Source organism: Anopheles ziemanni, chromosome 3 (assembly GCF_943734765.1).
Source record: "Anopheles ziemanni chromosome 3, idAnoZiCoDA_A2_x.2, whole genome shotgun sequence".
Lineage (NCBI taxonomy): Eukaryota > Metazoa > Arthropoda > Insecta > Diptera > Culicidae > Anopheles > Anopheles ziemanni.
Window position 1 is genome coordinate 48,780,805 of NC_080706.1, and position 27,551 is coordinate 48,808,355.

Genomic DNA, 27,551 nt, shown 5'->3' on the forward strand with positions numbered 1-27,551 from the left:
TACAAAGGGCTCAATCTTTCCAATCAAAGACATTTTGACTCGACTTGACTTGACTTGACTTTTTTCGCTTTTTTCCTCGTCGCCAACTATTATGCGGACTTGTTGCTTGTTCGAATGCTGATCAACGACTGACCTTTTATTATAATCCTTACACATATACTTATGTCTAACTTACATCGATCACTTATACTACGCTTACATATTACTTACATTTCTAAGACACTACATATACCAATCGCTGTGTCTGGCGACACCGTAGTCGGCCTCGGTCCAGAGAAGCCCTCCACCGCGCACTCTTGATTGGGCCCTGTTGTTTTCCGATTAGACCCGTCTGACGGAGATGACGGCCGCCAGGATGAACCGTTCGTCGTTCCATTCCTGCTGCAGTATCTTTGTCGCCCTCATGGCGGCCTCGACTATCGTGCTCCACTCCTTTTGGACGTGTAGGAGGTGAGACAAGAGGTTATCCGGTGTTACTGCGTAATTTTGGCCTTCCCCGAGCAGCCGACGACAGATGTCCGAGAACCTGGCGCAAATGAACACAGCATGTTCTACTATTTCCGGGACTTCTGGGCACCGCGAGCAGTGCGAAGATGATGTAAACTGTATGCGGCACAGGTAATCTCTAAAGAAACCGTGGTCAAATATTATTTGAGCAAACTGGAAGTTTACATCTCCATATTTACGTGACAACTGTAGACTCCTTTACCAGTAGTCAGATGGGTACTGGGCAGGACAACCAACGCTTCGTAGCTCACCGATCTAAATGAGCATGCCACCTTGATTCCGTGCCTCTTCTGTACGTCCGCAAAAAGTCAGTCGTTTCGCACTCTTTGTACTGATATTGTTGCGCGTCTGACGTAGAACAGCGTTTGCCACGCGCTGCGCTTTCGACGTCGAATAATTGACAGGTGGGAACCATCAAAGATGGTCGTGGATGATCACACCGAGGTATTGAGGACGACCGCACTACTCCAGTCGCGAGAGTCCGGTAACGACATTTGGAGACCAACCATCCATCTGGAAACTTCCGCCACTGCCTCTGATGCTTGCTGAGAGGCCATTTGCGGTGTCCGGCCCGGGACCAGCAAGACCAGGTCGCCGGCGAAGCTAACCACCTCCGCTCCCTTTGGTAACACGCCATTGTATATAGCATTCCAGAGGCTGGGGCCTAAGATCGAGCCCTGAGGGACTCCTGCATTTTGAGTGTCATCGACAATCTGGCTGTTCTTAAACCAACTCGCCAACAGTCGCTGGATTTCAGTCGCTGGTTCTAGGACACATTGTCCTTCAACTCACTAATCAGCTGTTCAAATTGCTGTTCCTTGCTACTTTTAATAGCTCTGCTTAGAGCCTTGCGCGCCTGAAGGTGAAATGCGGCAGCTGCCGATCTCTCTTCTGAGTTCGGAAGTTGCAACAGCAGCAGCAGCTTTTTTTAGAATACCATTTATACACCACACTCAATTCTCTCACGGCAATTCGCAATCTTTCCTTGAGGTTGCTTTCACCTTTTCTCAGAGTGTATACACCGACGTTACAATAATCCCGCGTGCGTTGAGAAAACAGCAAGGCCATTTGTACTACGGACATAATCCGAACTCACATGCACCCACACACACTCGCCGTATTCTGCAAAAGATCTTACCTCGAAACATCCCTCTGTTTCCTGTCAGAACCTTTCATCGTTTCCTTGGTGCTCCCCCCTTTTACTTCAAGAAAAACCGATAATCGGTTAGTCAAACAAACGCCACCGGTTCGAACATACGATTTTAACCGTTTGTTTACAATAAAGGCAGTCTCTTTATTTCGTTAAATTCTACACGGCATTTACATTGGCGGATTTGCTGGATACTGGTGCGACTGGAAAAAGGCGACCCGGAACCTTCGAGCCGTGGAGAGTGCACTTGCGGTTCCGCAAAATCATGTAACAGTGATCCCCGATGTAGGTCGAGAGTGATCTCACTTAAGGAGGCTAGTTGACTAGAGGAGAAAGATCGTGCACTACATTTTGCTTTTCCTTCGCGGATTGGAGAATCTTGAACTTTTTACGTTCAGCGAATTTCGTTGACCCAGAATTCCTTCACCATGTCGGCAGCCTTCTCACCAATCATGAACACGACCGCATTGGTATGCGACGCTGGAATGGTGGGAATGATCGATGCGTCCACAACGCGCAGTCCGCGAATGCCGTACACTTGCAGTTGCGGATTGACCACCGCTTCCGGGTCGGTTGTGGGGCCCATCTTGCAAGTACCACACTGGAAATGGAAAGAACGTTGAACGTCAGTGAACTCAAACCTCACAACGGTGTGCGACCCTTACCTGATGCTGCAACGAGCTACCGATTCGCCGAATGGCACACTCCCAGTATTCGTCACTCCGGAAGCGATGGCCCTCGCATCCCAGAAATGGGGTGGTGTGTAGTTTGGCCCCGAACGATCGGAAGTGACGGGACTCTACCAGGGTCACCGTCAGCTTCGCACCCTCGCGAAGTACCGCCAAGTCGTCGTAGTTTCCGAAGAAGTTCCCATCCATCCGCGGCCAACGGAATGGGTTGGCGCTCTTCAGGTAAATCCGGCCGCGGCTCTTCGGGCGCATCAGGATCGGAGAGATGGCGAATGCATGCTTGCCAAGGATAGTTCCATACGTCCGGTGGTAAAACTCGTCCGTGATGCCGATGGTTTCCCGCAGCGAACCCGACTCGTCGTTGTTGTACGCACCGGTTCCCATCACTAGCTCAATGTCCGGGTAGTCCGATGCTGGGTAAGAATCATTGGAATGGAACATTAATGTTTACTCCTCAATCCTCGATAAAGTTTACTCACGTGTGTAGCTGATGTTGGTCTTCACGAACGCCACACCTTCAGCTCCTCCGGGAACGGTGAATGGTCCACGGCCGAATAGAAGGTAATCGAAGATGTACTTTGGTGAACGCATGTCACGCTCCCGCACGGTAACGGGCTGGTTCACGGGAAACACCAGCCCAGGCAGGTTCACGTGATCCTGCAGATTATACCCGACTGGTAGGTCTTGTACGACAGGTACTCCGACTTGCTGCAGATGTTCGCGCGGACCCACGCCCGAAAGCATCAGAAGTTGCGGGGAAGCGATTGCACCGGCCGCTAGGATCACTTCCTTGCGCGCACGGATCACGTAGCGCCGCTTGTGCTTGATGAACTCCACACCGTACGCAAGCTTCGTCAGAGGATCGATCAAGATCTTCGTAACGCGAGAGTTCATCGAGATGTCCAGGTTTGGACGTCGTGCGGCAGGTACCAGGTATGCCTTTGCCGCACTGCACCTTCTACCGTTGCGCATCGTTGCCTGGGCCTTACCGAACCCGAGCTGAATCTCGCCGTTCGAGTCCGTCTCGAGGTAACCGAGTTCCTTACCGGCGTCAATGAAGCGCCTCAGCAGAGGCGTTTCGAACGAAGACTCTTCCACGTCCACCGGACCGACGGTGGATCGGTACGGGGACGAGCGTAAAGAGGGAATTTTAACTCGCTCCGACTTTTTGAAGTACTCCAGCACATCTCGATAACCCCATCCCGGATTGCCCGCCTGTTCCCATCCGTCGTAGTCACGTCGATGTCCACGGGTGTAGATGAGAAAGTTGATCAGACTTGTTCCACCGAGTCCACGGCCCTTTGGCCAATTGCAAACGCCACCCTTCAGACCGAGACAGGCGCCCTCCATTGGATCCGCCTTGTAACCCCAGTTGTAACCTGAACAAATGATATGGAAGTATTAAAAAAAATATTATTATTTAATTAAAGTACGTATTTTACTATAATATTTTAATAAAAAAGAGTGCGTTGTAATAAATTTTCGGCGGCAATTTTTTTTAACAGCCACCCAACGGTTCCAATTATTTGAATTCGCTTTTGCAGAGTTTTGCAGAACTAATGTCGGAGCAGTACAAGAGAACGAACTAACCGTCTGACGCACACAGAATAGAATATGAGAACAAGCGAGAGCGCGTACTGCAGAAAAGAAAGAAAGGGTCGTGCCAAGCGTTCCAAGAAATAGGGATGCTATTTTTAGAAGTTTCAATGGACGTTTATCCATCGCTAAAACTAAAATGGCTTGCACGAACTATATATATGATTACTGTTAGCACTTTTCTCGGGTAGTCTGCTATTTCCCATGGTTGAATGGGGGAAGTTACCATGAACAACATTGCAAGCTATTGCTAAAACTTGTCGTTTTCAATCGCCGTATTCAATCATTATAAAATAAAAAGGGTTATGTTTTCAAGTACTGATTGTTAACAGAAAAATCCCTTGACCAGGGAATAGATTCGACTACTTTTTGCTAATTTTTGTGAACAGTTTTTATTGAATAAATTTACCTAGTTTTTTTGTATGGCTCTTTTCTATCATTAGATAAATATAATCTTTAACCCTCAGATCTACAACCACCTAGCTGAGTAAGTTTGACCCTTTTATTTTGCAATTACTTCGAATTGAACTGTTGTATCGAAATTCCTGCAATGCATCAAGCAACATGTTTGCTATCTTTTTGCCGAAAACCGATTTTTTATTTTTATTCTAATTTGTTTTTCACCAGTTTTCGATTTATACCCCTTAAATCTACAACCGCCTAACCGAGTAAGTCATACGTTTTGTACGGGAGTTTTTTTTTTCTGTACCAAGGCATACCACCAGTAGCGGAGAGGAAAAGAGAAGCAGCTCGGGTTTTTCTTCAATGCTGTGTTCAAAATTTATGTTGAAAACAATCCTAATTTGTCTAAGACACACTATAAAAGACTGTTTTGCAACAACTCCTCGAACAATTAGTAATGATATAAATTCTAAGACGATCTACAAATATGCATATCATGCGACATTTTGGACCACACAGCGGCATCGGAAGCATACTGGTGAACTTTCATCGTTTGGTACACAAATTGATTATCAATTCAAAAAAAAGGAAACTGTTCTTTGTGAAACAAAACGATCGAATTTATGTAAATGAGCTAAGCGTTAACATGTTAAGGCTTAAATATAAGATGTAACAATGTATGATGAAGAATTTCCTGCAGATATGACACTGAATTTACTGAGTAATATGAACATTTCCAAAACGTAAAAATTTTGTAGAAAAATATTTCTAAATCTTAGAAATTTCAATTTATAAGCAAAAATGTTGGAAGGCACTAAGAAGTCACTTCACCAGAAACTTAACAAGTATAAACAAACACAATTACTTATTGAAAATGTAAGGCTTACAGAGTTGTCCATTGCAGATCCAAGGGATAAAATATATTTGAATGACAAAAATGCTTACTTAACGATTTTTTTAATATAATTATTTAAATGGGATGTGTAAGAAAACATTCTCAAGTACATCAGTGAAAATTTCAACTTACTATACCATCTACAACAATTGATAAAAGCTTTGAAGCACAGCAAATGCAAACTCCCATACAAAACGTACCGGTAGCGCCGGTTAGAAAATCAGCCCACGCCGGGGCTCACCACTTCGACGGCGTGGGTTCGAATCCCAACCGAGACCGTACCCCCTCCTGTACGAGAGGACTTACTATCCACGTACAACAGGGAATCAAGTCTCGTAAGCCCTTAAAGGGCAGGCATGAACAAGAGGTTGTTACGCCAAGAAGAAGAAGAAGATACTTGAGAGTGTTTTCCAAAATATTGTATAGTTTTAGAAATTCATTAAGTATGTTAATTGGAGTTTAAACAAATTTCACCCTTTACATCTACAACCATTTACATATCTATGTAGAACATACATTTTACATAGAAGTTTGCATTTTCTATATTTTAGTACTGATTTCTTTTCTCTTAGATACTCAACTAATTGAAAAGTTTTGGAAAGTTACATAAAATATTGTAAAAATGAATAAATAGTCACTCGCTTCATGCTATCTTCATGCTTCAACTAGGAACAGAGTTTTGTCTTTTATTTTGTTCGTTTTTCTTCGGAAATGCTGTTCCTAGCTATTCTTCTATGGCTGTTCGGTTATATCTATTCTTAGGATTGACTTTTTCCATAACTCTCACTTTTACTTAGCTTTTGTTGTACCTCGAATCATATGCATAGTCGAATAGAAGCGGATTAATAAACGTGCTTGTGGCGCACATATTCTGAACAAAATTATGTGTAGTCTACTTATATTTAGTATAAGATTAACATTTTAAGACCTAAACGTAAGGCATATTTGCTTAAACTAAAGGATTCGTGTTTCCGAATGAAAAATACACATTTGAACATTTAACAATTGTATAACATTTCTGGAAAAAAATTTGAATAAATTGCTGAAAATTTCAAGTAATTCAGTTTTAATGCTCAAAGATGTGCATACTGAAAAACAGAAACTGTAAACTCCTGTTTAAACTGTTGAAGCTACACAGGTTTGGGTTGTCTACTCGGGTAGTCCGGTTGATCGTTAACGTAGGTAACTTTGATTGAACGGGTGACGGTTAACCTTCAGATCTACAACCGCCTACCTGGGTAAGTTTTGCCCTTTTATTTTGCAATTACTTCGAATTGAACAGTTATATCGACTCGAAATTCCTGGAATGCCTCAAGCAACATGTTCTCTATCATTCTGCCGAAAATCGACTTTTTATTTTTATTCTAAGTATTTTTTTACACCATTTTTCTATTTATACCCCTTAAATCTACAACCGCCTACCCGGGTAAGTCATACGTTTTGTACGAGAGTTTATATTTTTCTGTACCAAGACAAACCACCAGTAGGTGAAAGGAGGTGCCCCTCGGGTTTTTCTTTTTATATTTATATTGAAAACAATGCAAATTTATCTAAGACACACTATGAAAGACTGTTTTACTCCTCGAACTCCTCGAACAATTAGTAATAAGATAAACTCGAAGACGATGTACAAATATGCAAATTATGCTACATTTTGGACCACACAGCGGCAACGAAAGCATTCTAGGTGAACTTTCATAATTTGCTACACAAAATAATAATTTATTAATTGCAAGAAAATCATGATGCAACGGGTTGAATTAAATACAAAAGAAACTGTTATCGTTTGAAACAAAACGATCGAATTAATGTATATGAGCTAAGTTTTAAAATGTTAAGGCTTAAATATCAGTTGTAACAATGTATAATGAAGAATTTCCTCCAGATATGCCACTGAATTTACTGAGGAACATGAACATTTCCAAAACGTAAAATTTAATAGAAAAATATTTCTACATCGTTGAAATTCAATTTATAAGCAAAAATGTTGAGGGCACCAAGAAGTTACTTCACCAGAAACTTAAGAAGTATAAACAAACACAATAACTTATTGAAAATGTATGGTTTACAGAGTTGGCGATTGTAGATCTATGGGATAAAATATATTTGAATGAAAAAATTACTTACTTATCGAATTTTTAATATTATTATTTGAATGGGATGTGTTAGAAAACATTCTTAAGTATCATTACTGAAAATTTCAACTCACTACGGCATCTAGAACAAAAGATATTAGCTTTAAAGCACAGCAAAATGCAAACCCCCATACAAAACCTATGGCCTACCCGGGTAGGCGGTCGTATGTTAACGTAGGTATTTTTGGTCGTAGACCTGAAGGTTAAACAGCCACTCAACGGTTCCAAGTATTTGAATTCGCTTTTGCAGAACTCTACAAATGTCGAAGCAGTACAAGTGAGCGTTCAGCGAACGTCAGTCTGACGCACACTGAATAGAATATGAGAACAAGCGAGACAAAGCTCATACCGCAGAAAAGAAAGAAAGGGTCGTGCCAAGCGTTCCAGGAAATAGGGATGCTATTTTTAGAAGTTTCAAATGATGCTTATCCATCGCTAAAACTAAAATGGCTTGCACGAACTATATATATGACTATCGTTAGCGCTTTCCTCGGGTAGTCTGCTATTTCCCATGGTTGAATGGGGGGAGTTACCATTAACAACTCACTTAGGATTCATTCCTACACAAAGGAGATCGAGCAATCGATATCAGAGAGAAATCTGCGTAATGCAAGCAAACGAGTATGATCAAACCGTTCTTCGAACGTGTTAATCCAAACCTGCAAGCAATTGCAAAAACAAAGTCGTGTGTAAGCTAGACATCCTCTGCGCAAGTGGGGGAAGTTAGGCCATTCACCAATCGCTATTCGCAAATCGCCAATCGCAAAAACTTCAAGTACATGTTACGAGAAAAACTACATGACCAGGGAATAGATTCGACTACTTTTTGCTAATTTTTGTTAACAGTGTTTATTGAATAAATTCACCTACTTCTTTTCTTTTATTATTTAAATATAATCTTTAAATGTTTTCTTCAGGTCAATTTAAAATTTTTTAGGTCTGCCCTAAACCCATGCGCGTTCTACTGTGCAACTGCCAAATGCGATAGTTGATATCACACTTTTCAATTAAATCTTTTGACTCAAAGCAATAACTAAGATTTTTCAATTAAAACATAATTTTTACCGAACGAATAGTAAGAAAAAGCAAAGGAGTAAATATACTCATCCACTGTGCAGAAATAAAGTTTGCTTCAAAATAGAGCAATGCAACTAAGTGTGAAGAAGAATAACGGCTGGTATAATTCTACCATTACAACATGTACATGATTGACCAATGTATTATGTATTTTCAGAAGGATAAAAACTCAATAAGAGACAGAGAATTAGTATCAACACATTTTTTTCATTTAAAAATATCTTTACTTCACGTTGTATCATGGCCATTTCCTACCTGTAATGGTGGTCAACCCCGCCGTTAAGGGTACCTCCGTTAGCATGTTACCCTCCTTGCCGGCCTCGAGCAGCAACACGTTCCATTCACGAAGTTCCGTCAAGCGGTTGGCCATCACCGACCCACCGGAACCGGCTCCGATGACGATAAAGTCGTACTCCTTCCGAAAGATATTAGTGTCCGGAATCCGATCCGAAGCATTATTAAACAGTGCACTCGTTTCATCGAACAACGTTTGAAAAAAGGTACTCTCGCTGGCCTCGATCTTTGGACAGTAGTAAAGGATCAGCACAAAACTAGCTATGAAATATAGAGTCTAGAAGAAGGAAAACATTTTTCAAATTAGTTAATTGTGAACGATACAAACCAACATACACAAACGAAAAGCAAATATGGAATTTAAAAATATGTTGTTTATAATGTTCAATAATATATTTTTCAAACACGAAGTGTGTCACAGTGTGACGACTACTGGATTGTATAATGGAATTGAAAATGTTTATTTGGTTATTGTTGTAAAATAAAATAAAATGTTGTCACAAATGACATCAACAGACATTAGTGGCAACATTAAACTGACACACGCAATCGCCACTTTGGCCATCACAATTATTAATTTATTTCCTTGATCGTACGAATCTAAGGCAAGCTCGAAACCTCGAATAAATGTGTTGCACAGATGTGCAGGTTGACCTAAGCTTGCGCTTGACCATATCGGAAGTATCTTCCGACATACTTTCAGCGGCAACTATCGTTTGAAAGTTTTAAAATCGTGTTGTGCCTACAACTTAATTTTTCACTTAACCCTTCGTCACTCGCACCAGAAATACCGTCACAAATGTGGTGGAAAAACGAATGCACCACCAAATGAGCGCCGTGACCTTTTGCCCAATCCACCATGAAAATAAATGGCTTAGAGAGAAGAGCAGAAAAGTCTAATAAATTAATAACCCACCGGGGAAAACCCTAAGGCACTGGAATGTCGCATCGTATCCTAGGCACCAATAAATAAATCGATGATTTGTCCCAAACAGTCAAAAACCATTGACCTCATATTTAAACATGGTAAATACATTCCGCTGAGAAGAAACGAATGATATAACAACATCCCTTTCTAAAGCGATCGAATTTCATCCTATTTATGGGTCTAAATTTCTGCGGTTTTCGGTGTCAAATTAGACAATCAAATTTATTCGCAAAATTGCTTAATAGGAGCACACAAAGTCTAGCAGATGTTTCCCGTTTGAAAGCAAAACTCGCTGTTATTTGAGTCACACGATCCCGCATCTCATCGAAATCTTCCAATATCGTCATGAGTCGTCGATCGTTACAAACGGACCGTTACACGAACGCGGCGCCACTGGGTTAACGGACCAATTCACCTTGAACTTACTAATATGGTCGTATGCCACATGAAGAGATAACCTACATACACTTTACCATAGGAGGAGCAATTGAAAAAAATGTTGATCTTCAAGAATAAATAATTTCATTGATTCTGTTTTGAGCAATGTGTAATTTTTTTTAGATTGATTATTTACAAATTTAAGATGGTTTGAAACTCTCAATAATGGTTCTATTGTTATTTTATTTCATTTTCTATTCTACTGAAGACAATAAAAACAATTGTCATCGATCAAACGTCGCTAAACTGATGTGAAACTGTAATCTTATGCTACCGCAAATTGATCTTAGTTTTTGTTTCGATATCGATCATCTTTTGTTATGCCCGTCCTTCACGCGTTTACTAGACTCAATGCGTGCTGGTTTTGGTTGGCATTCCAATCCACGCTGTCAGAGCTATGCTTACGTTCGTAGATTGTAACCGTGGACAATGCATGAGATAAAAGAAACAAAAAAATATAAATGACAAACATACAAAAAAAAACATTCAAAAATCAATCCATAAAACAAAGCCACAAGAAACAATCTGTACACCGTCCCACACTCTACCTTCGATGGTTTCTAATTGATCCGTTAGTGGTTAAATTTGCTAACGGCCGCTAATTGGTAGAACCAACGGAATCGTTACGCCGGCAGCATCAGCACCCGGCGACCGCCTGCACCCGAACTCCATTTCGAAGGGAAGTGAATCATTAACGACCGCGCGGTTTGACAGAGCAGGCCTTGACCGTCAACCGTCGGCGCTAGCTGCTTTTCAGCCATACAGTAGCCGCCGGTTGCGGAACGGAATGGAGGGTAGGATGACGTGACGATTCGGTGGGCTTTGCCGCGAGTCGCGTCAGTTTTTATATGCCGCGAGCAAAAAGTAGAGCATGAGGAATAGATCGTTGCACTGCGCGGACCGCGAGCTGATACCTGTTTGATTTAAATATGCACCTTTTTTTATTTCAACCCGGGTTTATTTTTACTGTTTGGACTTAGCGTAGAAATTTAGCCACCGAAAAATTAAAACTATTACGTCAAATAAGTATTTAATATTAACTAGATAAGAAATATTTTGATTTAATATCTATAGCATTCTGCTCAATGTGTTTTGACGGTTCGTTTAATCACTAAAATATAGGTTGAGTTGAAATTTGTTTATCCGTATTTTCTCAAAATAAACAAAACAAAATTACCCCCAGCGCTTAGATAACTGCTCAGAATAACTAGCTTTACGTCACAATCTAATAACCTACAATCTCTGAACGCTGTTTCTGCACTGGCCAGAAAAGATAACTCCCCTTTCCCGTGCGACCACATTTCGTCATAACCAGCATCACCAGCGTCTCGTTCGCAGATTATTTCTCTCGCCGTACAACTATGCAAAACCGTCGCATAAATTACACTGCTCGCGCAAGGCAGTTCCTGAGCCACGATCGGCACGAGTCGGACGAAAGGAAAATGCAGCTACCAGGCGATCAATTATTTCTGTCCACCACTACGGAGAACGGCCAACACGTCGGGCCGGAGAAATGGATCGATATGGAGTATCGTTTGATGCACTATGGCGCTGGCTTGAAATCAATCGTCCTTACGCTGGCAACCAATTCCGCTCGGAATTCATTACTATCCTCGCCCATGCCGACCTAAATCCAACGGGCTTCGAGATTGTCCCAATCTATCCGGTGGCCGGTTGGTGTCGATTACAAAACCAAATAACCGACCCAAACGTGGTATACGTTCCCTCGCTTTAAGTCGGATGTTAGCGAACCATATCGGAGGAGTGGGATTAGAACTAATTTAGCTTGAAATAATTGTTCGCTTCCCGAGCGCGGCCCTAGCTTATGCGTGTAGTCCCAGCGTTTTATAAATTAGTTTTGTATTGATCATATCTTAAGAAAGGCGGCGGGGAATACTTTCTAAATTTGTTTTAGAGAATTAATTCTAACCAGTCCTTCAAAGTCATTTATTCCATTTATCCTCAACCAAATCTTTTGCGTCATTCTGAATTCATTGGAAAAACCATTTCAATTTGGCGTACAATTCCCAAAGACGTCAGACAACTAAAAGACCAAAGAATTCCCAAATCCGTTTGACGTCAGGCAATATTCTCGCCCTTCTTCCCAATGGAATTCACGAAAACCTGTTCGGGAACAACGTCGGTTCGATCAAATGCCATTTGGCAGGACTTTGATTCACTTTCCAATGAAAAAAGCTCCCTTCTTCATAATGTTTCGCATCTTCTTAAAATTCAGGGAACCTCGTGTTTAACAGCCACAAATGTTAAACGATCCGAATTGTTGTGAGAAACCAGCTTCAGATCGTGAAACTGGTCCTGGGGTAGCATTCATTCTATGATTACTGCTACAGAGGCCTTTTGTCTGGCGTTTCCGGTTCCATGTGCGGAAAAATCCATCACTATCTGGATAGTTGATCGTAGACAGGAAGAACCTGTTGTCATACTCCGATAGTGCCCCACCCAACACATGTAGACCATAATACATTTCCAAAGACTTGATGGGTCATCTTCTATTGCTTTAGTTTAATTCTACATAACGACTAAAGTTTACCAAATCATGTCGTATTGTGTGCCAAATATCCAGCAACAAAAACATATCCTAGTGGAATCGCGTGAAGCTGTACCGCATAACTTGCCCTCAGTGACTTTCGAGGAAACCTAAAACTCCTACCACGGCCTTAGGTTAGTCACGTCAACCTAACGAAATCAAGATCATTGTGAACGTACCCCATTGAGCCCAGAACCCGTCCATACTCATGGTCGACAACGCTGCCCTGGGTCGACTCTTCGAACATCGTCAGTCATACGTTTAGGTGCGAATTACGACACCGGACTAAGTGAGGGAAACAAATACGTCACTGAGGTATGTCGCGAAAATGGAAAAAAGAAAACATATTGAATAATCTTTGGTGGCATTGAATTTTTATGAGCCTTCGGACATCGTCTTCCAAACAAAGTCAGGGCTAGAGTCCTAGCAATCCTAGCTTATGTTACATAAGCTAATGCGTTGAAGTGGAAATGGCGAAAATAATGACCTACATACTTTCTCTGTTGTCAAAATCAAAAATCATTGTTGTGTTTAAGTTTATGTTAATAAATGTTTGTAGCAATTAGTATATAATTTCTTCAAACATGATCATGCCTTTACAATAATAACATTTAAAAATCCATATTGTAGCTTGATAAACCAACCACAAGCGTACCTTGACCTACTTTCATTGCGATGGAACCAATCTTAAAACCATAGCAACCGGTTTCTGAAGCAGATTAAACCAATGGCGGTGATGCCCTTCGTGAATTTCCAGTGTCGCTACATTCAAGATCAATCCTCTGCCCCAATATTTTATCCAATGACCAACGATTCTGAGCCACGATTGCTTAAAAGCATTCTTCCGATCTTCGGCTGGTCATTATCAACCCTTGATGGACCAAACGGCCCTAAAGACCTTCGCCTTGGCTTTGTCACGTAGTCTGAAGCCCACGGATACCGACCTTCGTAGGACAACTCCTCTTCCATTTTTCTGGCTCACTCTTGTATAGCCGGCAGAGGCGCAGGCACGGACAAGAGCAAACAACCGAACATACTGGACGGTGACAACGGCAACGACAACGACAACAACAACAGAAAATGATGCATACTAAACTAATCGATGTCCATTTGTCACTGTTTGCAGTACACTAAGCACCACGCTTGCACGCACGCCGTCATGGAATGACGGTACGGAAAAACAGAAACCTGTTCGCCACAAGTTGCCAGAGGTCTGCAGGTAGTTTAGTAGGTTTGGCGGAGTCGGAGGGGAAAAAACTTCTCGACAGTAGGTCGCTTCAAGAACGCCCAGCTCGTGCTCGAAGTAACGACGGGGGATGCATACATATTTCCTCTTTCGATGAAAAACATCCCCTGCATAAGCATTCCGCATGGGGTTCGCTTCGTTTCTAATGCAGTTTCTATGCAAAACATCTTCAAACGCAACCATTGGCAATGGCATCAATTCGTCGACGAGGATTGTGACATGCATTTCGAGACTTTGTGCAAAAATCGAACCGAGTTTCGTCCCACACACACGAACTGGAGAAAACACATTAAAATCTGTCAAAGCTGGATGATTGGATGATCAATCTCCAGCACGCTCGACCATTAGTCCGACCGTCTTCCAATGTCAGCTGAGGTCACCGACGGTAGTTGTGACCTGCTAGGCGGATCGGTTGCCTCCCAAGCGCCCCAAGATTTGACGGTGATCGTTGGGAACATAAATCTTATTGGCGCATCGACGGTTGTCGCCTCCGTTTCTATCGCGCCGGTCTTTTGGGTTTGGGTTAACAGATAAAACGGTACGCGACCACGCGGAATAGACCTCAGCCACGTTCATTCATCACGAGACAAATAGACCTCCGTTTTGCGTTTGCAAACCCGAAGCCTGTTCCGAGTCTAAAAGTAAGGGAAAGTGTGGCAAGATGCCCCGGTGGGGTGAGACGCACCGCAATTTTTTAACTGAAAAATGCTATTAAACAAAAAGCTAAGCAATAGAATATGTTCATTAGCGTATCTTATACATCCTATATGAACTTGAAAGGCTCTACAATAAGATCTGACAGAGAAAACAGGATAAAACAATTAACGAATGAAATTATGTAAGATTTCTCTACGATACTTAAAGCTACAACAAGTGGTAAAATGAAATATTCTTTTACCAACTATCTTAATATGTTACTTAACGAATACTGAATAGAATTGGATGCATAATTCTGGTTGTGGATGAACCGGTTTATGTGAGGCAGAATGCACCGTTATAAATGTTAAGCATTTATTTTCATTTCATCAACACAAATTTTGAATTTAGAGTTGGAAGCAAAACTAAATGTTTTAACATAGTGTACTGTGAGATGGAGTTACAGATAATCAATAAAATACCATTTTTTTTTTTTGCAGTAGAAGACAGGTTAGAGAATCGACATATAAAAATTTGGGGTATTTTCCATGAACGTTCTGACAGAAATTAATAAGAGAATCATTTTGCCTCACATTACCTTAAAGCAGGCTTCCAGCGTCTACGAAGAAGGAAATGGGGCACCGCCGGGCAGGGGACAAAGCTATAGACAATGAAGCGGCACCCTTATCGGTCTGCTGGCTCGAAAACTACAAAACCAGTTCGGCCCACGGAACAGGGGTCGGGTCGCCGCCGGATTCAAGGTGAGCGACACGGCACCCCAGCATCCCCTTGCGCCATATTGGTCCAAATTATAATCCTCGCAGTAGCACCGTGTCAGCGCGCGGCATCTGAACACGTTCTAGGCTGCGGGGAAGAAATGGTAGGAGAAAAGCGAACTCGCCAGACGGGGAGAAAAAAGTTGTAAGATGAAAGTAAAAGCCCACCCGTGGGAAAAAAAAGAAACCCAAAGTGCATCGTTGCCTTTCGGAATTTTGAGCCGAAACAAGCTCAAGGTTATGCGAGGAGAGCACACCGTATTCGACCACGAAAGTGCATTCGATGCATCGACCTTGGTGGCTTCTTAAGGGGAAAAACAACTGGTACCAGTTGCTTACGGGAGAATGTGTCCCGAAGTAAATCAACCAGCGGAGAGTGTCATGTGTTGCATCAACTGATTTAACAAGCTGGTCATAACGACAATGTAAAAACATTGCAAAAAGTGGATTAATGATTTACTCTTGACTTACGACATGTCTGTACAAATCAGTCAACCAACTTATTATATGCAAATGAATCCTCATTTGAAATGAATTAAAATAACAATGAGTTTCAGACGTAGTTTCGATATGGAAATGAACACTGGCATGTGGGTTTCACTTGTTTGCTTCGTTCGATCGGTAAGACAACCAGTCCACCATTACCTACGAGACGAAAAAAGTGATCATTTCTAATGACTTGAAACATTGTGTGAAGGATGTATAATTTGTTTTCTCTCTTTCGCTTCCTTCTGTCAACCACATTCACACTGTGGCCAGTTCGCCGGCTTCGCATGTCCACTTTGGAAGTTTACCTTCGGAGCAAAATGGCGCATCCTCACCTGTTTGTTTCCAGCACTCGATGGTTTCGATGATTTCAATGATTTCCGGGCCGTTTCGTGCCGGAACCACCCTGAGAGCGGGACAAATTATCATTGTTTGACGGGCAAGGACAGAAGTAATGGACAATAAAACCCGATCGCTGAATTTCACGAGCAAATTTTTTCGCCGGAATGTCCTTGAACGATTTGGATGTACAGTTCGATTTCATTTTTATTCGGTTTTGCGTGTTTCATTCCAAATGACCTAATCCAGGAGACGGTATAAAATTACTGGATCCAGGCGTTTAAAAAGAACCCGAAACGAGGGCCCGACACCTTTAACGATGGTCGATTTAATCGTTTGAAAGTGGTATTGAACCCCTTCTAAGCGGTTTATCAATTGGTCCGGCTATTACAAAGTGTTGCACTTAATAATTCATTTTGATACTTACTTTCGTAGAGTTTTGTACTTTTTCAACTTAAAACTGTAATTTAAAATGATCATTTCTATTCCATATTTTGTTTGTAATGGTGTCGAAGATTGTATTGCTCGAATTGTTGATGAATTTTATTATTTTGCAACTGCATTCTAGACCAGTTTTACCAAACTGTATTTTACAACAATCAGTATCAAAAGAACAAGTATATTTTAAGGAGATGAGAATGTCCCACGAATGCCCATTGAATACCTCGTTTTTTAGTTTCAACGCATGTTTTTAGGAAAAACCAATTGTCAAACCGTCAACAAATCAGACAAAATATTTTTCGTTTTTGTTCATTGTACTACCATTTTCTTACGAATCGGATAAAATTAGCTGGCGAGTGGACTTTATAGACCCCTAACCTAATCGATCGGCATTACGAAATCCAGTTCCAGTCAAACGACGTGTCATATTCGATTCAAGTCCGCGTAGACCATGATTGCCACTTCGTAGCATTTTTTTGATCGATTAACAAGGTTACATTACAAGCATCCAATTCTGTCAAGAGTGATGGATCCGATCTACTTGTTATGTTAACCTGGGGACCAGTCGACCCACGACGGCACGCTCGGTTTTTCACTGTTACAAAGTAAACACTCGTCTGAAGAAGGGTTTCACCACGCGCCACCACCGAATTGTTTACCCGCCACCCTCTTCACAAACACAGTTGATTCTTTCGAGCGCCACGCTTCAAATACTCCGCGAAAAGTGTGGAGTATTTGAACCCACCGCCCAAAGTAAAGTGATCAAACACTTGCGTGCCACCGTCAGAAGGCTTAGGCTTCCATTTAGTGGTAAGGGTTTTTTTCTCATATATATATTTTTTGTTTTTTCAAACGACTTTGAGAACAATGTGTCACACAATCAAAAGATGTCACAGCATAAATTTCCTACCGAGAAACGCGGGTGTGTTAATTTCTTTACTCGAACCTTTTCAACCTGCAATCACGTTCAAGGTCGCGGCCCGTGGCTCCACCTGTCAAACTGCACCGAGAAACCGCGGCGTGTTGTTTCACCTAACCGGAGCCTTATTACGACCATCCAAACCACGCACTTGTTCGACTTTGGCATTGCCGAGCCGGGCAACCTCGCGAACGACGACGGATGAGTCCACAAAAGAAAGGTAAACAGACGTCGCCGGTCTTGAGAGAGCATGTAATTTGCATAGACAACGCGGTGTGGTTCGTCCAAATATGCATACGGTCGTCGTTCGTTGTCCTCGCAATCACCGAAAGAATTGTAATGGAAAAATGGTATCCGGCTAAAACAAATCCACCCTCAACGTGCGCGAGGGAAACAAACCATTGCTCAAAGAGCCACATTCTTTGACCGGTTGTGCCTTTGGGAAGCGGCACATAAAGTAACATTACGGTGTGTAAAAGCAAAAGTTTTGATCATTGCATTTTCTGTTATTTTTCGTTCATTTTATTTTTAAGCTCGAACACGCGCCCGGAAGAGGACACTCCCGCGTTTGTTACACAATCGGGAAGACCAGCAGGAATTAGCACACGATTAGCACATTCGTGTGGACTTTGGGTGGGAGAAACCAAGAACCTAGAACCTTTTTTTCCCGCCACCATGACGCGATCAGCATTCGATCATCACGTGCGGTGTAATGCGGAACACAACGACCATCCAAATTTACACTACCTTTTTTTCCCCCCACATTATCTCCACTTTGATTGAGTGGGAATTAAAAATATAAACTAAGAACACACTAACATCTTCCGCAATCGGTGCACTGGGCACTGCAAAGTGTTACTGCAACCGCGTGCAGAATGATGAACACCGAGCACCGCATGAAATGCACCACAAACGCAAATCAAACCTTTACCAAACAATCAAAACGTTTTACATTCACCATGTATCAATTTTACAACATCAATATGTTTGGATCGTCGCAATCCGTCTACCGCCGTCTGGAGTTTGCTCACCATTGAAAACCCTATCGCGAGGCATTGGTTGTCAGGTGCTTTACACTTGGAAAAAATACTAAGGTTCCACGCGGAATAAGTACACCCTGTTCGGCATGTTGCACATTGAAGTGTACCCTTCAGTTGCACGGCATGTCCATCATGATCGTTAACGTTTTGAGTAAGGGGTTATTTTTTCTTAAATGTTCTGTTCAACAAGATTTGAATTTTTTAAATATTTTATTCCAGTTGTCATTAATTTTGAACACAAAAATAATCTACACCTACCGTACGGTTAAAGACGTCCAACGCCATTTGGTTGAGTAGTGAAACGCACTTCTAGATAATGTGTTAAATGAAAGTAACAAGCTTAAAGTTGTTTTAACTGGCACTGTTGCACTATTGCACTGTCACTTATCAGCTGACACTGAATATATGGCCAATCATTTCAGGACAAGCCTAGCACAGGACACGATGATCTTCAAAGGAAGACTGCAGCACGCTGCATTCAAATCACTTGAACAATGAAGAACGCAAGGCTTCAGAATTCAGTTACATTAAAACGATCACAACAATCGTTAACAATTAACCGAACGGGTTGCTAGGATCAGTTTCACTTCACTACACACTTGACACCACGGTGTCACTGTCAGCTTCCAGTCCCAACCAGCGCTCTCCGAAGACTGACACTCGAGGGGTCCTGTTCGCGCCGCGTCGCTATCGATAACTGACGCCCCGCGGATTCCCACGCACAGGTAAAGCACGCACGTGCAGCCCGAGCTGGCGGTTTTTCGCGGACTGCTACATCGCAGTTCGCAGCGATATCGCGCCTCGAGCGATCGACTAGCACCGGCTACGCTACAACGCGAGAAGAGCAGTGATCGCAGCTTCACGATGACCCGCTGGGCGCGTGTCGCTTCACTGATAACGAAACCAGTCTTGAACAAACCGGTTAATGGATTTCTATTTTTGAAAAAAAAATTATACACGCGCCAAAGAAGCGAAAAGATCATCACACGTTTGGTCAATGGAACTTCTCGGGTATCTAGCAAACGACGTGATCCTTTTTGCTTGACCCACGATCAGGACCTCGACATGTGACCAAGAAAAGATGCGTCGAACAGAGAAAGAAAGATAAAGCTGTTGGGGTGTTCCGTGCGCGTTTCGTGAATAATTGTTATAGTGCGGCACTTCAATTAGACCGCCAAGGTTGTGGGCCCCGTGTTCGATGGCGCGATAGTTGTTTTTATCGAGCGGGCTTGCTCGTGGACACACGCAGGGTCAGCTGTGATATCTTTCTGCAATATCGCCATCGATTACACCATCCAAGCCGTCGGTGAATCACGTCCAATTGTTCCTCTTTTCTGTTTTTTTTTTTTTAATATGACCCAAACGGGGTGGCTCGCCAAGCCCACCCGAACAGACTAGCCGCCAAAGGGCTGCCAAACGAGCCGGAAAATTATTTTTGTCTACTGGGTGACGGCTAAGTGAGGGGTATGGGCGGAGAAAAATACTGAAGCCCGTAATAGGGTGTTTGTTGTTGAGATAATTAAGTAATTGGAGCAGATGGAAACGAAAAATGAACAATTTTACGCCATTTGTTCGCTCAAGATCAAAACGATCATCAAATTAACAACTACAAAAATGCTGTACAGTGGAAAGAGGGCAACAAAAACTCATCTGCAATACTCCAACAGAGTGTTTTAGCCGATAAGTAGAGCAAAATGTATTTCCAATGTCAAACGTAATTGCTGCAAATCTATCGACAAAGTTATACTACGTCGGGTTTGCTGAACATAGTAAGTAAACTCCTTCTGGGGCCTTTGAACTCAAACACCTCCATCTCCCTTCCCTTTATCTCATGCTGGTTCGTATTGTAATCGGCGTATCAAAAAACGGTCAAAAGTAGATCACGAGCTAATGCAATTAAACCGCCGACCGCCATTCATGGGAAGCCATCAGCATCGATCATTAGTATACAGGCACAAGGCCTTCGACGCGACGATCAGGAAGGGAACGGAGAGGTGGAAGAGAAAAATAAATAAAAAAAAGGTTTGTCAATAATAAGCTTGACTCACCCCCGCACAGCGCGGGATCCACCGGTTGCAGAAACATTATGCAATCGGGCTGATTTTTGTGACAGATTGCTCGCTGCGGTCAAATTAACGGCCATGCGTCACGAATCGGCGCTTCTTCGGTGGCAAAAAGCAGCCGCGCTGGGTGGAGGGGTGTGGGGGGTGACGCTTACCTCGTCTTCGTTTAAAAAAAAACTTGTAACGCCTCTGATTTTTGTGGTAAATTTAAACGGTTTTGATCGAAGGATAATTTACCGGTGTGCTTATTACTTCATTTATTTACTCCTGACTTTTCTTGTTCTGTCGGTAGATCGTAAATGTTTAGCATGGATTGGGTTATAGACCAATCAATTTATCCGCTACTTCGCGTCTAGCTACTAAAAATAAAATTAAAATATAAATCACTATTGTAAAGCAAACCTTACGTAACCCGGTTGGCCGAGCGCCATCCTCCGGATTGATTCTTCCCGTTAAAGGGAAACATGTAAATAAATATGTAATGACATTTCGTGCCCGTGTCCCACTTACCGATAATTTGTCACTGTGCACTGTGCAAAAATTGGACACATGCGTAATAATGTTTATTTTGCACGGGAAATGACATAATTTTCACTATAATTCCGACGCGGCCGACCAACAGTGGCGACACGGTGATGATTCGGTCAAATCCTTTGTGATAACATCATTTACCGGCCTTTCATTTTCCTCAACAACCTCTCCTCGGAAGGGCTTGGCAGTGATCCGTCTTCTTCGATTCGTTCCTTTTTTTTATTTACTCTTTTTACTTACAGTTGTCCTGACAGCGCGAGTCATCTTACAAATGGGCAACCGTTTTTTAAGGGTTCATTGACAGCAGGCACTTGTGGGAGACAAGAAGGAAAACAAAACGGCGAAACGATCACATTCACCGGCATCGGTTCGGCGTGAAACCGAGCGCTTCGCGGGTCGTCACGTAGGCCAAGGCGTCCCTAGAAGGTGGCCCTACATCACTTACCCCCCCTTGATGATAGTGACGGTCCCTTGATGGTGTGCACCGAGCCATAGCTCCTACCAGTTTGCTGCTCGCATGCTCAAGGATAACCTGGTCGCCTTCGGTGGCCTTTCAGTTGGGGTGCGTATCTGCATCGTAACTGTAATTTTACATTCATTGTCACCCTGTCACAAGCGGATGCAGTGATCGATGGAGGGAACTGTTGAAAGAACTGCAACCAAATGTAGGCTACAAGTGCATTGGAAAGGCTAACGAGTAGTCTTGAAAAATTGCACCAAATGGATACTATATTGATGATTATTGATAAATTTTAATATCTACGATAGTGATCAAGTAAACACTAGATGTTTACAAAATAACTCAATTAGTAACAGCAAAAAAGTGAAAAAAATTACGTATTTTTTGTGCATCAGATATTTATGGTGACCTGATTTCATATTAGTTTTAAGACTAGTTATAAATGTTATGATTAACAATAGAAAAATCGACGTCAAATTAAACTAAAAGTCTGAAAATATTTTTATCGTCCTGCTTAACAATATTTACAGTTATCATATCTTTTTTTTTATTTTATAAGTTAAATATTTATGCAACAAATGTTTATTGATTAAACACAAAGTAAAACTTGTTAAAGCATTATAAACACCACAAAGAATTTCATTCCAGTAATATAAGTTTTAAAGTTCAACATGGCTAGAATCAAGCAAAAGCATATTCAGTGGAAAGTTTATAATGTCGTGGTCATTCTTCGTCTGGACGGAAATACCGAACCTCAATGGTCATTTTGTGTTAGTGTTTATGCAAAAAACATCTCGCATTAAAAGCCTTCGCGATAACCGTCGTGAGCCTCCGCACGTAGCCCTCGGTGAGCATAACTTTGCATATCTTTTTACCTATTTACAGCATGTTGCAACCCATCGAGCGTGGTTAAAGGTTTTCTAAGGTTCGAAAGCGTCCACATTGTGCTTCCGTTTTGCGTATAAGATGGGGAGAATCAGTCGAGGGAAAAAAGAAACTTTTTCTCAAAATTTAACTGATTAAGACGCCCAACTAATCTGAAGTGGGAAATGGAAACTAACGGCAAACTCGTTCATTTTTCCTCGCTTAGTGTCACTTTAAGGTTCCAAAGATCGATCAACTGACCTCCATTGGTGGTCGTGGGTTGACAGTTTTTTAACCGAAAAGTGTCAAACACTGTCCTTTTCACATTCCAATGTAGTTTGATAGCATTGGGCCTGTTTTAAGCGATTTCAAGGTCGAAACTCATATCCATGTCTCATTTCCCGAGGGCTTTTAAGTTTTTTAATGATCGAAAGGGAACTTGAGTGGTTTACTTTCGTTCGTTGCCATTGGTGCGCTTCGGGCTCGGCCATCTCTTATGTCCCAATAATTATGCATACTAAACAGATTTTATAAGCGCCACACACACACGCACACATTTCACATTCGATCATAAATTTACTTCGCCATTTCGCCTGGCTCGAAACGAGAATCGGCAAAAACAAAACCCAACCAAATTGACCCAATGCCCCGTCGCTGGTATCGGACCGCATTGTGTCAAGGCTAGTCCCAATAAACCGCATGGATCGAAATCGCATCCAACTAAGACGCTGCGAGGATTGTTGCGTTTTTCGACCCACACCGTCGGACCGGTTCGCAGATGCGCCTCTTCAATCCGAAAGGACGACCCGGTTGAAAATGTCCAACGGGCAGGGTTTTTTTTTGTCACCAATATCCCGAGGCAGGTGGCGCGGGGAATAGGCCAGAAATTGCTTCACACATGTGTCGATCGATGACCAAAGAGATCAGAAAAAGTGTATCATTAACACCGTGCTCAATATGCCGAATGTGTTCTCAATTTCGCCATGTTATTGGACCGTCCCAAAACCCAGATTTTACCGAAAAGTTCACCGAACCGAACCACGAAAGTGTTTCTAGGGAAGAAAGATAGTAAAGCAAGCGAATATGCAAATGAAGAATGATGGGGATTAAAATTCTACTCGCCAACCAAAAGCTGATAGAAACTTTATTCCGCTTCAAGAAGAATTCCAGCTTGATGAGAAACTTGCTAGTAAACAACAAGCCAGAGTTTATTGACTTTTGCTGCGATCTTTAAGCATAAAGAGACAGGCAAAGTTCTTCCAAAATATCCGTCAAAGGTTGATAACCCTGAGGTATTTAATGTCCTAGACGAGCTAAAGATACCTCGTAAGGTAATAGGAGGCATTGAGCCCCCCTTAAGCGGAAAACTTTTATTTCTTGAATATACTTATTAATAATTATTCAAAACATTAGAGATAGATTTTCTAACCTTCCTTCTACTACCAAAAATCAAAAAAGATATTGAAACTCACAAATTGTTATAAAAACGATTTTTTTCTATCAATTTAGCGTTACGCCGTGAAACGTTATTTAATTAGAGCTATTTACCGAGACTCAATGTTTTTTTAAAAATTTCAACACTCGGAAGCACGAACTTCGAACGGATTAAAAATACATACTTAATACATTTGGATATCTTTAGTATATTACTTAACATTTACAACAACCCAATCTACACCATATAAGCCGGTGCGTATTGAACCCGGATGAGAATGTTCTTATGTTTGTCTCATCACAATCAGAATGAAAAAATTATGAATTCAATTCTTTTCAGTTATCGTTAAATGACATACTTGTTACAACTTCAACTATCGTAGGGAAACCCTACATGATTATCCTTTTTTCTCTATTAAATCTTATATTGAAATTCACATAAAATGTATAAGACACGTCAATGAAAATATTCTATAAAAGGATTTATTCAATTAAAAAATGTGCAAAGGCATTTTGTTCCATCGGACATCTTGCCACACTTTCCCCTACATGTTGCCATTAAGAACCATCACCGGAGAACGATAGCCATGATTACGAGAAGGGTTAAAGCTTATTACCGTGTGGCGCAATGGTGGCGAACCGTCGCGAGCGACACACACACAGTCCAGCAACACTCGACCGAAACGGAAAGTCGAAAAACCGGATCCACCGATCGCGATCCGCCGGTTCTCCGGTCCGGTGGGGCTCCATGGAAGGAAGCTTAAGGGAAGGCGAGCATAGAGAAACATTAAAAGAAGCGGTTAAAACACGTGCACCAACGGGGAGTGTTCGGCACGACCAGCGAGCCCCTTTCCTTCCTTCCTTCCTTTCCACCTCGCAACGCACGCATTCTACGGCCCGGTCGAGAAGTCTGGGGAGGGGTTTAAGGCTGAGAACTTGCGTCGATGTAGGTCACCGAATTAGCGACGGTTAAAGTCTATCGATCGCGCACGCAATTGCGGACACAAAGAACACACCCCACGCTTTAGAGGGTAGTGGTTGGCCATGCTGGAAATCGGAAGTCGCCACGGTGACGTCGCACACCACCGGAAAGCCGAGTGTGAACCCAAACAAACCCTCCGAACGGCCGATCGAAGCGTGAACACTCGCCTACTACGATTGACTATTTTTACGCCAATGGCGCCAACTCTGGCGTGACAGCGGTGTATGAACTTCACCTTCAAGTACCGACACTGACGCCGAGCTGGAGTCGTTGGCCAGGTGGACGGGTGGGGCGTGCAGGGACAGAGGGTTGGGAATTGTGTGCAAAACGGCTAGCCAGGCAGATGGAACGATAGGTTGATGAAACCGAAGATAGCCAGGGGCCCGGCCGGACACAATCGCAGTGTCGCACGGTTCTCAAAATCATCGGATGAGATTGCATGGTGGATGTTTTCCACCGTCAATCCACCGGAATCCACCGACCACGCGAATGAACCGCGCGTAAACGGCCATCGCCGATTGCAGCACGAATTGGATGCGCACAATCTGCACGTCCTCTCCTCCGCCATCGCACTCTTGCCCAAGACGAAGAATGCTTTCCACCGTTCGCGGCCCAAAAACCTCTCGCCGGCCCCATCTGGTCCGTGTGGATTTGCAGTTCCCGCCAAATGTCAGACAGGTTCGGCGTCAAAGCAACGAGTCCACAAACACACGCGGACACTTGAAAAGCACGTTTGCTGTCTCTAACGCAGCCTCGCGACTTAATTCGCCTGTTGTTTCTTTTTCTTGCCGTGCTACCTCGACATTGCCGCCCCACCAGCCCGACCGTGCGAGATTGGATGATATTGGACGCCCGGTTTTCCTCCGATCGTGGCCACAAAATGCTCCGATCGAATCCGCCGATAGACGCGAACGTCGACCGTGCACTCGACGTTCAGTTGCATTCCGAGTCGCGTGTCAAACGGTGGTCTTGCGAAGCGAAGCTCCGTCTGAAGTCCAAAAGAAACCACTTCGTGAATCGATGTGCTGTTGGGCGCAGGATTAGGTTTGGTGTGGTGCTTTGGCTGAAAAGTTTAACCTTGAGGTCAGTGACTGTCGCACAAAGATTGTCTGGAAGGATTCAAATTATAAATTGACAGTTCGAATTTTGAATGTGAAAATTGGCGATGAAGTGCAACGATCTTTTAATGTTGCTACCAGTGCAAACTTAAACGAGTCTCTGAGGGTTCGATGGATAAGTTCAGGTGTATACACTGGCATCGTGCTGTGAAAATAAAACAAAGATCTTCATAATTTCACAAGTTGATAAGCCAAAGTTTTTATTGAATACTTAGTAGAATCATCGATTGTATTAATTAAATTGGTTAAAGATTCGAAGACTTGATTTTTTTCTGTTAAAAAATGATAACATAAATTAAAATATTAACTATAACAGATAGAACCCTTATACAGTGGAAATTTGAAAAAGGTGAAATGTAGAAGAATCAAAAATGATTCTTGTAGACAAATACGATCTTTTAATATTTGAACAAATCCCGTCCGATATTCTACGTGCTTTCGAAGTGTGTCTTTTCGTTTCTTTGTTTCCCAGAACAAGATGGCCGTTACATTTCTCAAACGATATTGAATTTTGAAATTAGTTGATTACAATAGCACGTGAAACGCTGTTCTAATTACGATAAGCCAAGTGTAAAATTTGGGGGAGGATCACAAAATTATCTTCGTCAATGGACACAGTTTTGTAATATATTTGTGAAAATCCCGCTCGAGGTTCTTTGATCTCCGATGTGTGTCTCTTCGTTTCTATGTTTATCAGAAAGCATTTTCCGTTGAAATCGTAGCAGTAAATATAATTTTTAAATCTATCGACGCTATTTAAATTACCTTAATTCGCTAATAATAATTTTGGTTAGTGAAAACGGTATTGTGGTATTTGAACATATCCCACCAGTTATTATTGATCATTCGAATTGTGTCGCTTTGGTTTCGATGTTTGGCAAACGTAGTTCGTTAAAATTCTCACAAAAAATATGATTTTCAAATCTGTCGGTTTCCCAGCTGCGATTCGAATTACCGTAAATCACAACACCATCTCAAATAATCTGTCTTAAATAGATTTATTTCGTGCCGTCCGTAAAGGTCAGTTTGCAAACTGATTCGTGATTTAATCGGCAACTCAAAAACTGATGCACGTCAGCAGCTCATTAAAATTCTGTCCTGAAGCGATTTGAATTCATCATTCGTTGGAAAAAAGCATTAAAATCAAGCAAACAAAACCTACGGTGTGTACGATCAGCGAACCTCGTGAACTGTTTTGCGTTCTCTATTGGATGTTGCAAAAGCAAAAACACCAATCTTGAAGCGCTCGAATTTCGGTTGCACCTTTTTCGATGGCATGGAAAAAACGGTATCGCGCACGATTCATAATTTGCTACGCCTTTTTTCAAAAACACAAGCGGATCTGAACGAACCTTTGCCGATCGGTCGTTTGGCAAATGTCTTCCTGGCCATTGCCGTCGATCGAATGACTTCGAATGATGCAGGTAGATATTTCCTACCTGCCGAATAAACTGTCCATCAGGCATAAACATCGTACGTTAGGACTCAAATCGATTCGATCTTCTCCACTGGACATGAGTCTGGTGGAGTGCTGCCAGAAGTCTACAATTACGAGCC

General features: G+C 42.3%; 1 protein-coding gene across 1 annotated transcript; it reads right to left on the bottom strand.

The window, feature by feature from the left end:
- Positions 1 to 2,051: 2,051 nt before the first annotated feature.
- Positions 2,052 to 11,732, bottom strand: LOC131284909 (glucose dehydrogenase [FAD, quinone]-like). Its single transcript, XM_058313768.1, has 5 exons — positions 11,688 to 11,732; positions 8,707 to 9,022; positions 2,826 to 3,725; positions 2,323 to 2,759; positions 2,052 to 2,258 (listed from the first exon to the last, which is right to left on the bottom strand). The coding sequence occupies exons 1-5, from the start codon at positions 11,730 to 11,732 to the stop codon at positions 2,052 to 2,054; spliced, it is 1,905 nt and encodes a 634-aa protein (XP_058169751.1).
- Positions 11,733 to 27,551: the final 15,819 nt, after the last annotated feature.